The sequence below is a fragment of the Lithobates pipiens genome, unplaced genomic scaffold (genome assembly GCF_037356315.1).
Source record: "Lithobates pipiens isolate NorthernLeopardFrog02 unplaced genomic scaffold, aLitPip1_a1.2 Scaffold_19, whole genome shotgun sequence".
Lineage (NCBI taxonomy): Eukaryota > Metazoa > Chordata > Amphibia > Anura > Ranidae > Lithobates > Lithobates pipiens.
Window position 1 is genome coordinate 576587602 of NW_027507764.1, and position 15485 is coordinate 576603086.

General features: G+C 44.4%; 1 protein-coding gene across 1 annotated transcript in view; it reads right to left on the reverse strand.

Annotated features, from left to right (window-relative positions):
* The window catches only part of TRAPPC9 (trafficking protein particle complex subunit 9), a 903391-nt gene that overhangs the window by 779695 nt on the left and 108211 nt on the right, over nt 1–15485 (reverse strand). Inside the window, exon 11 of the mRNA XM_077493381.1 lies at nt 14403–14548. Within this exon, the coding sequence (XP_077349507.1) occupies nt 14403–14548 (146 nt within the window). The remainder of the gene's footprint in view (nt 1–14402; nt 14549–15485) is intronic.

Genomic DNA, 15485 nt, shown 5'->3' on the forward strand with positions numbered 1-15485 from the left:
CGACAAGGCTTAATCGGTGAGGAACATATTCTCCCACTCTTCCTGGTACAGGTTGGCATACGATGGGGCACAGCATGTCCCCATCGCTACCCCCTGCACCTGGAGGTAGTGGGAGACATTGAAGGTGAAGATGTTATGATGTAAAATGTAATCCAGAAGAGACAGGATAAACTCGTCGTATCCCCAAGCGTTAGTGGATCTACCAACCATATAGTCCTGATCACGGATGTGGAAATAAGGGGAAATTTAGGAAACAGCGTTTACAAGTCAATTGGCTTCAGTATAAATCACACAAATAAGAAACATAAGGGGAATACAAAGACACTGAATTTCAAAAGAGACATCTTCCCTAAACTACGAACTTTGCTAGAAGGCATAAATTGGGATAAAATCTTAGGAACAAAGAACATGGAGGAGAGATAGCTTTGCTTTAAGAGCATATTAAATAAGGGCATTAGCAAACGCATCCCATTGGGTAATGGCATTAACCAATGCATCCCATTGGGTAATACATTTAAAAGAGCGAACAAAAGTCCTGGATGGCTCTAATGTAAAATGCATATAAAAGCAAAGGAGAAGGCCTTAAAAAAAATACATGAGGGATCATCATCTGCATTCAGACTTTATAAAGAAAGCAACAAGAAATGTAAGGGTGCAATTAGGGGCGGCTAAGATAGAACACGAAAGACGCATAGCGGAGGAAAACAAAAAAAAAATCCCAAGAAATTCTTTAAATATGTAAACAGTAGAAAAAGGAGAACAGACCATATTGGCAGCATGAAGAATGAGGAAGGACATTTGGTTACAAAGGATGGGGACATGGTGAAGGTATTGAATCTATTCTTGTCCACAGTCTTCTTGAGGGAATCTGGGGGCTTTAGTAACCAAAACGGCAGTGTTTATGCTCATGACACATCACAGGAAGCACCTCCATTGTTAACTGTGGACAGAATTAAAATTCGATTTGGGAACCTAAGGCTGACCATACATTATACAATTGTCTTTTACAATTTTCCTTTAGATTTGCCAAAACCATATAATATGAGGTCAAACCTAAACACTTTTAATTTGTATGCAATCAGACAGGCCCTTACACTACATAGTTTACGGTAAATCTAAAGGAAATTGAATAAGAAAATTTAATGGTGTATGGCCAGCTTAGCATTAATAAATCACCAGGACCAGGTGGCTTGCACCCAAGGATACTTAGGGAACTCAGTCAATTGCCAGACCATTGTTCCCAATTTTTACTGACAGTCTACTGACTGGAATGGTACCAGCTGACTGGAGAAAAGCCAATGTAGCACTAATATTTAAAAAGGGCCCACAATAAATCACTGAGAATTACAGACCAGTTGGCCTAACAACAATAGTATGCAAGCTCCTGAAGGGAATAAGGGAATATATACAGGATTTTACTAATGCGAACGGTATATTTAGCAGTAATCAGCATGGATTCATGAAGAATCGTTCTTGCCAAACCAATCTATTAACCTTCTATAAGGAGGTCAGTTGCCATCTAGATAAAGAAAGGCCCGTAGACGTGGTATATCTAGATTTTGCAAAAGCATTTGACACAGTTCCCCATAAACGTTTACTGTACAAAATAAGGTCCGTTGGCATGGACCATAGGGTGAGTACATGGATTGAAAACTGGCTACAAGGGCGAGTTCAGATGGTGGTGATAAATGGGGAGTACTCGGAATGGTCAGGGGTGGGTAGTGGGGACCAATCCTATTTAATCGGTTCATAAACAACCTGTAGGATGGGGTTAACAGTTCAATCTCTGTATTTGCGTATGATACTAAGCCAAGCAGGGCAATAACTTCTCCACAGGATGTGGAAACCTTGCAAAAAGATCTGAACAAATTAATGGGGTGGGCAACTACATGGGAATGAGGTTTAATGTAGAAAATGTAAAATAATGCATTTGGGTGGCAAAAATATGAATGCAATCTATACACTGGGGGGAGGACCTCGTAGATGATAGGCTCAGCAATGGCATGTAATTCTCAGGAAGGATGTACTGGAAATGGCATACAAAGAAGGGCAACAAAGCTAATAAAGGGTCTGGAGGATATTAGTTATGAGGAAAGGTTGCAAGCACTGAACTTATTCTCACTGGAGAAGAGACCCTTGAGAGGGGATATGATTTCAATTTACAAATACCGTACTGGTGACCCCACAATAAGGATAAAACTTTTTCATGGAAGGGATTTTAACAAGACACGTGGCCACTCATTAAAATTAGAAGAAAAAAGGTTTAACCTTAAACCCTTAAACTACGTACAGAGTTCTTTACTGTAAGAGTGGCAAGGATGTGGAATTCCCTTCCACAGGCGGTGGTATCAGCGGGGAGCATTGATAGATTAAAAAAACTATTAGATAAGCACCTGAACAACTACAACATACAGGGATATACAGTGTAATACTGACATATAATCACACACATAGGTTGGACTTGATGTACCTGTGTCTTTTTTCAATCTCACCTACTATGTACCTATGTAACACAAATGACAACATTACAGTAACAAAAAAAAGCATCAACTGGGCTTTGAGATATGCACTGGGACGCACAGGAAGCCTAATCAAAATTAACAGGCTGCCTAAATGCAACATATTCAGGCTGGGTTCACACCGCTGCGGCAGCGAGAACCGGATGTGATTCGCACCGCACTGCAGTGCAAATCACATCCGATCTCTGTGCGATGCGAGTTCAGCCATACAGATAGTATGGCTGAATTCGCATCGCACCCGCCGCAAACTCGCACGGGACCCTTTTTTTGGTCCGCAGCAGAATCGGATCTCATGGGTGTTCACACCATGCGATCCGATTCCTGTCCGAGTTTGCAGATCGCACTGCGATATGCGAACTGATCTGGGGGTGTCATTAACGTTTCACTGACACTCCCAGCAGTCCGCATAGGGCAGTGTGAACTGCCGGCGGGAGGCATGCGATGCGGGAAAACGCCGCGGATTTGCGGCGTTCACGCATTGCTTCGGTGTGAACCTGGCCTTACACTCGAAATTTGGTACATTACCCACCTGCCAGGATGGACACCCCTGGCAGGTAACATGAGCTTATGAAAGATGCAAGGTCTAATGGATAACTCTGTGTTTACCAGAGCACACCAAACCTAGTGGCCTTCAGGCCATTTAGCTTCAAGCTATTACCAGGTCGAGGCCATCAGGGTGACCCCATCATGGGGTCGCAAAAACAGGACTAAAATTTGGAGATAGCAAAAGGTTAGAGAATGAGTAGAAGTCAATGCAGGTGGTAGGCAAGAGCACAGTCAGCGTCCAGGCAAAGGTTGAGGCAGGCGGCAGGCAGGAGAATAGTTTGTAGAGGTTGAGGCAGGCAGCAGAGGTGACACTGGTCAGTATCCTGGCTGTGGTCAAGGCAGACAGGAGAGCAAGAGAGTAACAGAACAGGCAGAGTTCACAATGGGCCAGGAGATATGAGTAAGGTCAGACAGCCCAGCTTAGCAATAGGTGAATCAAGAACAACAGGCATCTAGTGTACAAGGTAGCTAGCAGGAAAACACAACACTGGCCACCATAAAGAAAGGCGTTTAATCACACCCAGTCTCAGATATGCACATCAATGCATGATAAGGCATGGCACTAACACGTGCAAGCAGCCAGAAGGCCATAACCTGGCAAGTGCAACGTACTGCAAACAGACAAGACATGCCAGGTCCTGCTTCAGGATAGGGAATGGTAACAGAGGACTATGGTAATACCCATGAATTTACGGGAACCTCAATAGCCATCTGAGTTTAGAGCAGGTTTGCATCTCACGTACCTGGTAGTGGAGAATGACACACTGAGGAAGGCCTTGAAGCTATTTATTAGCTGGTGCCATAAGATGCCTCTCTTACACCTTCAGCTCGAGGCCTCCTGGTAATGTAACAGGAGGCACAAGGGCAAGGAGCGGCACAAGTGCCTGTGTGTTCTTCCAGCAGCTGGTGCAGGTAGGTGGCCAGTGTATGCATAGAGTCAAGCCAGATAACAAAGAGCTGATGGTGACTGGTACTCGACAGGACTTACGAGATTGTTGGAAGGGGCTTGGTGGCAACTGGCTGGGAGCAGGTGGACAACAGCATGTACTAGGCTGAAAAGTGGGTGGTCAGCAGGCACTTGACCAGTGAATGGATGGTCAGCAGGTACAAAGCTGGCAGGCGGGTACCAGGCTGGAAGATGGGCAATCAGTAAGTGCTGGGTAGGTAAGTAATAGAATACTGGCAGATGGATCAGGTACAAGAAGGAAACAGAAGAGTAGTCAAGTTTAGGCCGGAGTGAACAGCAGTAGGACAAGTTAGGAAAAAGCGGAAGGTAGAGATGGATTCCAGAGACAAGCCTTTCTGTGCAGGTGGAGTTCAGAAGTGGTCAGAAGCAGGCCAGGTCAGCAACAAATGGTCAAGCACAAGAACAGGTCGTTTGGTCTTCAACGTTTTCTGTGGTACCTAACAGCAAGAAACTGGCTTAACAGCTCTATTTAAATAGTCCGTTTGGCGCCAGCATTAGTGACAGGCATGTGAGCGTGCATAATCCTGCATAGTTATGCTCAGCCATTTGATTTCCTACACACCCATATGTGCTCTGATGCACCGTTTTGTGCATGGGCAATCCTTCCCCGACCACGCTTATCCTATAACACTAGTCTATATATAAAAAAAAGTATTCTCAACAGCCAGCCACAAGTAGTTTTCTATTTCCATCTCAAATAAACACATGTTTTGGCCTCTGCTTCTATCATCGCAGCGGGTACGATAATTTAAAACAAGCTGTAAACTCAGACATGTCTGTGAGCCGCTGTTTGATGTCAACACTGCTAAATAATTTTGGCTGCCACCACTAATTATTAATTAATACAGACGAGGAACGACAGAAGCATGACAGACTGATGACTAAAGGCTGAAGAAACAAATTCAATTATTGATCTCCGGGGTTGGCGCAGGAAGAGGGGAAAGGGAAATATACGAGTGCGCTGCCCGAGCACGAGGCCGAATTTGGCTTCTGGGGTTCGAACGGCATTGTGAGATCTCCAAGGCCCCTTAAGGCTCAATTCCTCATGTTGTTTGGACATGAAATAAAACAAAAAGTTGGACAAGAGAACAGCTGATCGTGCTCTCTGCCAGGCACAAATCTATTCGCAAGAAAGGAGTGTGGGCTTATGACCTCGATGGGTAATGAAGTAAACACTAAAGTAATTTCATTACAGGATGACCATCTGAGTTGGTTGGCCCAGAGTGATCAGGCTCGTGAGTGAACTTTATTACCAAAATAAAATACCTGTTCCTAGCACCATATTTCTCCCTGTCCTAAAGGCAGTCCAGAGGGCTGTAAAATATATATTGTATGTAATACGTTTGGAAACACGTTTAACAGGCAATTTACTCTGCAGCTGAAAAGTGAAGAAACTGGAAGACAACAGCGGAGGAACACAAAGATGGACATCATTGGAGATGTACAATTTTATGCAATTAAAACTCATTTATTGGCAGGAGAGAAATTACAGTCATGCCAGGGAATCAGTTAAAGTGTTTTTAAACCAAAAACTATTTTAGCAGTGTCGGATAAAGCATTTAAGGATTTGAACCCCATTCAAGTTTCAACTGATGTCTCCACTAGATAAATTCACTATCCCCAAGAAAGAAAAGTGATGGGGAATCTAAAAGGTAAGAGTTGTCACCAGAACAAGAGGTGGGGGAAACCATCCATTGGGAACACTTGTTCTAAGAAAGGGATTTCCCTAATTTAAGAGAGATTTCTTCTCCTGTTGCACGACCAGAACATGAAGTTAAATCCTGTCTTTAAAATTGTCTGTTGTGGGGGGCTGCCCCCTTAGTGCAAGGGTTAAATGCTCAATTAGGTCTAGGAGCCAGGAAAAAAACTTATAATTATCAATTTCTCTTCTCCCCCACAGCCGGTACTGTACTCTTCTCCTCTACCCTCTGGTGGTGGACTGTCCCTTGGCGTCCTAGGCTATGGGACCTACGTTGCAGTTGCCGATGTCAGCGGGCCTGCGACTGCTGAAACATAGGGGAGAAGAGGCTGTGGGAACCTGTCTAACAGCACTGATGGAGCCTGCAGAAGCGTAGGACCGGGTAAGTAGAAGTGCTTTTTCCAGTCTTCTAGACCTAACTGAGCATTTACCCCTTGCAGTGTGGGGGCAGACCCATTGTAAGGGAGCATTTTTGTTTTCCCCCGAGTTCTGATTTAAAGCAGAACTACACCCTTCTGACCTTTAAAGCCAAGGAAGCTGCCATCTTAGCACCTCTGTTTCGTTTGCAGTTGCCATTGTGCTTCACATGTGATTAATTATGGCACCAGCCATTTGATGGCTTGACAGTTCAGTTGAAAGCAGAAGCAGCCGTGGCAGTTATTGTTTATGGCATACCTTGAATGTAGCAGTTTTGGGAAACTGTTAAATAAATGGAATCATAGTATCATAGTAGGCAAGGTCGAAAAAACAATAGTCTATCCAGTTCAACCTGTGTAGGTGTCAGTGCCTTTAATTATTTCCCATATCCCCTTATGTCGTGTTCCTTAAAGTGGAACCGGAACCCTCCCACCTCCGGTGTCACAGTTGCCAACTTTCAGGGGGGAGGGAGTCTATGCTTCTTCCTGTCCCACCGTGCTGTCTGCTGGGACACACACGGGACCCAGAGACAGCGCGGACCATTACCATTGCGCTGCACGACTCGCGCATGCGCAGTAGGGAACCGGGAAGTGAAACCGCAACGCTTCACTTCCTGATTCCCTCACTGAGAATGGCGGCAGCAGCAGCCGAGAGCCGATGGATCGGCCTCGGCTGCTGACATCGCTGGACCCCCGGGACAGGTGAGTGTCCATTTATTAAAAGTCAGCAGCTGTAGTATTTATAGCTGCTGGCTTTTAATAATTTTTTGTCTAGTGGACTCCCTCTTTAAGATGCACATCTAAGAGTCTCATAAAACTATCTATACTCCCCGCAGTCACCACCAAGGTTAAACTGCTTCTCCTTCAATCTCAATGTGTGGCCCCTTGTCCTCTTACACTCCTTAAGACTGAATCATTTTTTCCCTATGCTGGGAGCCTTCAGTTCCTGTAAATTCTTGGGCTGTCTTGCATGAACTGCACATTTGAGATCTCAGGGGCTCAATAATATTGAGGTCAGAAGATTGAGATCGCCACTCCAGAATCTTCACTTTATTCTGTTGTAGCCAATGACAGGTCCACTTGGCCTTGTGTTTAGGATCGTTGTCATGTTGGAATGTCCAAGTGCGTCCCATGCGCAGCTTCGTGGCTGATGAATGAAAATGTTCCTCCAGTTGTTTTTAATAACATACTGCATTCATCTTGCCAACAATTTTGACCAAATTTCCTGTGCCTTTGTAGCTCATTCCCAAATCAGCGATCCACCTCCGTGTTCACAGTAGGAATGGTGTACCTTTCATCATAGGCCTTGTTGACTCCTATCCAAATGTAGTGTTTATGGTTGTGGCCAAAAAGCTCAATATTGGTCTTATCACTCCAAATTAATTTGTGCCAGAAGGTTTGAGGCTTGTCTCTGTTCTGTTTGGCATATTGTAAGAAGGATACTTTGTTGCATTTGCGTAGTAATGGCTTTCTTCTGTCGACTCGACCGTGCAGCCCATCTTACCTCAAGTGCCTCCTTATTGTGCATCTTGAAAACAGCCACACCACATGTTTTCAGAGAGTCCTGTATTTAACCTGAAGTTATTTGTGGTGTTTTCTTTGCATCCGGAACAATTTTACTAGCAGTTGTGGCTGACATTTTAGTTGGTCTACCTGACCGTGGGTTTGGTTTTAACAGAACCCCTCATTTTCCACTTCTTGATTAGAGTTTGAACACTGCTGATTGGCATTCTCAATTCCTTGGATATCTTTTTATATCCCTTTCCTGTTTTAAACAGTTCAACTACCTTTTCCCGCAGATCCTTTGACAATTCTTTTGCTTTCCCCATGATTCAGATTCCAGAAACGTCAGTGTAGCACTGAATGAAAGATGCAAGGGTCTGTCAAGAGTCCAGAAACTCATTGACCTTTTATACACACACACTAATTACAAGCAGACAGATCACAGGTGAGGATGGTTACCTTTAGTAGCCATTCAAAACCCTTTGTGTCAACTTTTGTGCATGTTATCAGGCCAAAATGCCCAGGGTATGTAAACTTTTGATCAGGGTCATTTGGGAAGTTTCTGTTGTGACTATGATTTAAAAAGAGTAAATACAGTTGACTGATAATAAATGGCTTCAGCCAAACACTAACCATGAGTGACGGAAAAGCTTTTGTGTTATTCATATTCTCTGAAAAATGGCCAAGAAATCATAAATTCTGCCAGGGTGTGTAAACTTATGAGCACAACTGTAGTTGTCCACTCCATTATTTTGTTCAGGTCTTGCTATAAAATTTCTATATCTTCATGTGAAGTTATCGCCCTGCTTAATTTTGCCTATCCAAAACTGAAAAAAAATGTTGGTTTTACATAAACTCTTGGGGCTCTTTTCACACCAGGTAGGTGTGATGAAGCGCTTGCGCGTTTTCCATGTGTTCTCTTGCATCGTGTATAGGGTAGCCCATTCATTTGAAAGGGCTCCACTACACACGAAACACATGCAAAAAATTCCCTGACCCTTTCGCTAAATCTCACGGCACCATGCATTTCGACACGACTGAACACCAGCATGTGAGCAGATGTGTGAGGGTACTAGTTAGAATTAATAGCCCGGCCTTGCTGAAGGGTGGCCCCTTTCTGTACCTATTGGGAAAGCGGAAGATTTTGCACATGTTCTTGACATGCACAGAGTGTGAGCACAGCCTTACTTTTAGGTGGAGGAGCCCTTACAGCAATACATTTAACAGAACTTGTTTCACTCTGCAACGTCAAAGGCTATATCATCATACAGCCAACTGTATATTGTTCCCTAACCTTCCTGCTTCTCCCCGACCTCTGGACAGCCCATCCATCACTGGAGCCATACATATATATATATTATTTTATAGTGTCCTCTTAGTCTATTAATTATACCATCTCTAGGTTTATATCACACAGCCTAGCATCCATCAAAAGGAATAGAAATGTCAAGGCACAGAAGAGAGAGAGGCGTGTGGGCTACAAATCAAGAGATATCTGGAGTAGATACAAATGAAAAGACTTCAATGGAGGGAATTTCAGTCATGCTACAGCTGGCCTAAACACCACACGTATGATAAAAAATTGATTAAGAGAATTTTGCAAACCATGCTGAGCATAGGAAGAGTCATAAATGTATAAAGCAACTCGGACATAAAAATATAAATAAATCCCACAAAAGCCTTTTCAAATGGCCTCCGAAAAAAAATGTGCTGCAGCACTTACAGTCTTTTCTTAGTCCCCCTACAATGTCCTACCAATATTTGGTTATCCTGCCACCTAATGTAGCTTCCTATGATGGGGTGACAACGTTGCTGCACTGCTCCTAAAATCAAAGCAGTATTGTCACCCACATGCAGGCTGGGCTTGCTTGTAATGAGATGAGAAGACAATGCGGGGGGGGCGCATATGTTTTGGATTAGCCTACAGTTTTTGGTCTGTGAAATTCTTACCTACTTGCTGCAGTGGATCTGCTAAGACCTGTGATTCCATTCACGATGTTATACTGGCTTCATCTAAGGGCGTTGCCTGCCATATTGTGGATTTATATTCTTTTCCCTTCTATCGCTTTCTGGATTGCCTCCATTTTGCTTTCTTATGCAAGACATGCTCAGTGCAGCCCAGGTTGCCTGTATGACTTCCCAGTTTCTCTGTGCTTCTGGTTTGCCCTGTATTACTTGTGTTCTGGGTCTGACTTCCCATGTACCAACTTGACCTTTGCCCACCCTGACCTTGGCTCATTTCCTGAATCCTCTTCTGTCTCTGGCCATCTATACTCTGCATATGTGAGTGGTCTCTGTATCATCAGCTGGGTGTAACTATGGGCTGTCACCTGGTGCCAGCTTGCAGAATGTCCATCCCCACCATCAGGGTCCCTGGTAATGAAGCAGGCTGGGGCTTAGACTCTGCATCCTGGGGAATCCAAAGTTGGTGTTCTACGAGAGCTCACTACCACAGAAACCTGACAGTGTAGCCATCGACACTGTCACTACTGATTCACAGCTTGTAGCTTGTCAATTAGAACCTGGCCACACCTAGTCCTTCCTACTGCTTTCTGGACTGACAGCACTGCTTCTGTTGCTGAATCCCTCCCAATGTGAGCTGCAGTGTCTGGGAGGGGCGAGCGTGTGAGACCCAACTAAGGAGTATTTGGCTCAGTCATGGAGGGTAAATAAATGTTTTTTTGTTGTTTTTTTAATTTTATAAGGTTTGTGCACCCCATAGTAACTAGATTAGAGATTGTTACACATAGGCATTTACATGTGTTTTAACGCTTACTTCCATGGCAAGCAGTGAGTCCTGCCTCATACGGATAATGGGTAACCTTCTCCACAGCCGAAAACTAACGCAGCAGCAAGAAACTAGAACACAGCAGCAGGAGAGCACAAAAATGGACTTCATTGGAGCAATCATATACAATTAAAATAATTCAATGGCAGGAGAAAAGTTACAGTTGTGCCAGGCATTCGGTTTAAATGTTTCTAGCAAATCGGGCAGATTTGGGCGTTTTTCATCTATTTACATTGGTGACCTTTTGCCATGCACAAAATCATGGCAAAACGCAGTAAAAAAACATGAAAAATCGCTGTAAAAACGCAGTAAAATCACGCAATTTTCTGCCTTAAAACGCTATGCTCAGGTGTGAATGGGGCCTTGAAACGGAACTAAACTCCCCAATGTACTCACCTCTACCTTCCATCCCTCACTGGCCTCTGACGACATCTGCCCGAACGTCGAGTTTTCAACATCATGGGTGGCTGGCAGGGGATGATGTTATTACACGAATACGCACAGGAGAAAATCATTCTGGCACAGTGGAAGTGTGCCAGGAATCCAGCGGAGTTCAACATGCGCAACTCAGTGTAAATTTTAAAGAAAACTGCAAGTAAGCAGGTGTGTATTATTGCAGATGAGACATTGCATAAAGTCTCTTCTGCAATAAAGAGCTGCCTGCATGCAGTTTTCTAAAACTTGGATTTAGTTCTGCTTTAAAGTGGAAGTAAACGCCCCTATCGTTTTCAGCCAAGGAAGCTGCCATCTTTGCCTCTGTTTAATCTTCAACTGCTATGGTGCTGCACATGTGATTCGTTATGACACCAGCCATTGGATGGTTTGATAGTTTGGCTAAGAGCGCAGCCAATGTGCAGTTAGCATTCCCGGCATGCCTTTTTATTTATTTTTTAACTGTTTAAATCGATGGGTTTACTTCCACTTTAAATGTGCATTTAGGTCTCAAAAAAAGGACTCCTCGCACCCATAGCAGCCAGCACTGTCCTCTTCTCCCTTAGGCTCTGGCGGCAGACCGTCCCTCGTTGTCTTCACATCCAATAGCCTCTGGTGGTGGACTGTCCCTCGGCACCCAAGGCTATAGGCTCCTTGTACTTGATGAAGTCAGAGGACCTGCAACATAATGTAGTGGAGAAGCATCTGCAGAGACCAGTCTAGCAGTGCAGAGGAAGGATCAGGTAAGCAAAAGTGCTAGACCTAAACAAGCATGTAACCCTTGCAGTTCAGGGCAGCCCAACCGCAAGGAAGACTTTTTAGATTTTCCTCAGAGTTCAGCTTTAAAGCGGAACTAAACTCTACTATCTTTTACAGCCAAGCAATCTGCCATCTCATCTGTAGCTGCCATGCTGGTGCACATGATATCAGATATGACACCAGCCATTTGATGACTTGACTGTTTGTGAGTCTTTATGTTGACCACAGGAGCTATGACCTCCAGGAAAATCTTCACATCAGACAAGCCTACGTGTGTTCAATGTCTGCCACCCCTCCCCTTGCGAGCAATAACATATGCCTAGAGTTCTCCTTTAATGTGCAACTCACTCTTAACCAGCGTGCATTAAAATAAATGTATCTGACAGTAAACCAGCCACTTGGCAGAATCCAACTTTTCAGAGATTACAGCCGCATCCTGCAGAACCCATTTCCTTTTAATGGCTCCTGTATTATTAATTCCCTGCTACGTTCACCTCCTGGAAATCACTATCTATTCCGATCAATCAGGCATGATCAATCGATCCTTGCTCTCCCAGGCCGCCTTATTGATCCCATGTTCCTGCACTTAATGAAGCCAGCGGCGCTGCGGCACTGTCTCGCTTTTATTGTGCAACTTTGCTTGGCTCTAATTGTTACTTTCTCGTTAAAATGAAATAAGAGAAAGTTGGGCAGTTTAATTAGAGCTCCTGATTGGCTTTTGCTTGGTCTTGGAAGTTTCAGAACTACTGAATCCGACTAATGAAAAGAAATATGAGAGGGCCATGACTTCTCCATAAAGGAACGGAGAATGAGAAAATAAGGAGAGTGAGAATCAGACCAGAGACAGAGAAAAAAAACAAGAGGGAGCAAGCACACAGTTACAGAGAAGAGTAAGAGAAGCGAGAAAAAGAGAGAGGATGATAGAGAATGGAGGAGATGAGGAAATGAAAGAAGTGACGAGAGGGGTAAAGAGAATGGGAAAGAAGAAAGGAGGGAAGAGGGGCAGGGGGGGGGGGGAAGAGAGGAATAAGAAGGGAACAAAGGAAGGAGAAAAATGAGAGAAGAGAGGGGCAAGAAAAAAAAAAGGGAGGGAAGAGAGGAAAAAAAAAGAACAGAGTACAAAGGAAAGTAGAAGAGGAATAGAGGGAGGAGAGAAGAGAAGAGAGACAACAGAAAGAAGGAAGAGGGAGGGGAAGAGTGTAGAAAAAGGACAAAGAGGAGACGAAAGGATGAGGAAGGAAAACAGAAACAAAGAGGGTAGAGAGGAGAAAAGGAAAAGGCAAGAGGAGAAAAGGAAAAGGCAAGAGGAGAGAATCGAGGAGGAAAGAGAAGAGAATCGAGGAGGAAAGAGAAGAGAATCGAGGAGGAAAGAGAAGAGAATCGAGGAGGAAAGAGAAGAGAATCGAGGAGGAAAGAGAAGAGAAACAAGGAGGAAAGAGTAGAGAAACAAGGAGGAAAGAGTAGAGAAACAAGGAGGAAAGAGTAGAGAAACGAGGAGGAAAGAGTAGAGAAACGAGGAGGAAAGAGTAGAGAAACGAGGAGGAAAGAGTAGAGAAACGAGGAGGAAAGAGTAGAGAAACGAGGAGGAAAGAGTAGAGAAACTAGGAGGAAAGAGTAGAGAAACTAGGAGGAAAGAGTAGAGAAACGAGGGGGATAGAGGAGAAAGGAGGGGAAAAGAGGAGAAACGAGGGGGATAGAGGAGAAACGAGGGGGATAGAGGAGAAACGAGGGGGATAGAGGAGAAACGAGGGGGATAGAGGAGAAACGAGGGGGATAGAGGAGAAACGAGGGGGATAGAGGAGAAACGAGGGGGATAGAGGAGAAACGAGGGGGATAGAGGAGAAACGAGGGGGATAGAGGAGAAACGAGGGGGATAGAGGAGAAACGAGGGGGATAGAGGAGAAACGAGGGGGGATAGAGGAGAAACGAGGGGGGATAGAGGAGAAACGAGGGGGATAGAGGAGAAACGTGGGGGTTAGAGGAGAAACGAGGGGGATAGAGGAGAAACGAGGGGGAGAGAGGAGAACAAGGGGGAGAGAGGAGAAACGAGGAAGAAAGAGGAGAAACGAGGGGGAAAGAGGATTAACAAGGGGGGAAAGAGGAGAAAAATGAGGGGGAAAGAGGAGCAGAAATAAGGGGGAAAGAGGAGAAGCAAGCAAGAAAGAGGAGAAGCAAGCAAGAAAGAGGAGAAGCATGCAAGAAAGAGGAGAAGCATGCAAGAAAGAGGAGAAGCATGCAAGAAAGAGGAGAAAAGAGGAAGAAAGAGGAGAAACGAGGAAGAAAAAGAGGAGTGGAGAAGAAAAAAGAGAGAGTGGAGAGAGGAGAATAAAGGATAGGAAAGTAAAAAAAAGGAAAGGAGAGAAGAGAAGATGAGAGAAAATGGGCGTAGAGATAGAGAAGTAAAAAGAGGATAGAAGGGAAGAATGTATGGGGAAGAATAGAGGAGAGAAGGTAGATAAAGAAAGTGAGGAGAAAGGAAGGAAAAGAAGCGAGAGAAAGGACAGAAAATAAGCTAGGAGCAAGAAAAAGAGGAAGAGAAGAGGCGGGGGGGGGGGAGGAGAGTCCGGGAAAGAGAGCAAATGGAATAGACACACACACACAGTAGTTACCCAAGTATCACTATCAGAATTGTTCAGACTCCATACACTGCGAGAAGGCGGCGAAATAATACAGAATTTGGATTCTGCAGAAAGCTCTCCCCTAGTAAAGCCCCCAGAACAGTCACCTTTTCTCAGGCTAGAAAACCAGTGAGACACAGAGTGTTGGTCCTTACCAATCTTTTTGCTGTTCTCCTCAGTGCGGTTATGGGCAATGATGGGCGAGTATATGAACGGACTCTTTGTAGACAGTTTCTGGCCCAGCAGGTTCTTTACTTTTTGTGGTCGCAGGATGACCGGTAGGTTGAGTAGTTTCACGGACCTAAAAGTGAAGACATTCTGTCATTAGTGTGTACATATAGAGGACTAAAACGGTATTCTGTATTATGCCATGTATTAAATGTAAAGACTTGCAGATTAGCCACTGAAGCAGTAGTGGTAAGCTTTCAGGGTATACAGGGACCTCAAACTGTGGTCCCTGACATCGCCAAAGGGGTTGCACAAAATATTTTGTATATGTTATTCTACAGACGACTGTCAGAGTACAGGCTTAACTACAAGATGGTCAGAGACAGGGTGGTATAAAACTACAAGAGATGGTCAGAGACTGAGGGCCTAACTACAGAAGATGGTTGGAGACTGCAACCAAATCTACAGGAGATGGTCAGAGACTGAGGGCCTAACTACAGGAGATGGTTAGAGACTGCAACCAAATCTACAGGAGATGGTCAGAGACTGCAACCAAATCTACAGGAGATGGTTAGAGACTGCAACCAAATCTACAGGAGATGGTCAGAGACTGAGGGCCTAACTACAGAAGATGGTTGGAGATTGCAACCAAATCTACAGGAGATGATCAGAGACTGAGGGCCTAACTATAGAAAATGGTTGGAGACTGCAACCAAATCTGCAGGAGATGGTCAGAGACGGAGGGCCCAACTACAGAAGATGGTTGGAGATTGCAACCAAATCTACAGGAGATGGTCAGAGACTGAGGGCCTAACTACAGGAGATGGTTGGAGACTGCAGACATACTACAGGAGATAGTCAGAGACAACAAGCATAACTACACAAAATGGACATGAAGGCATGCTAAAGATGTGGGAAACAAAAGACACAGGACACAGAAGACAGTGAGACTTGAGAAAAATGTTACAGGAGACTGCTAGAAATCACTGCTATTACATCCCCTTCACAAATCCAAGCTCCCATTCACACCTGATGGCTGCTGGCAGGGAGTAAAAAACATAATTCTCATC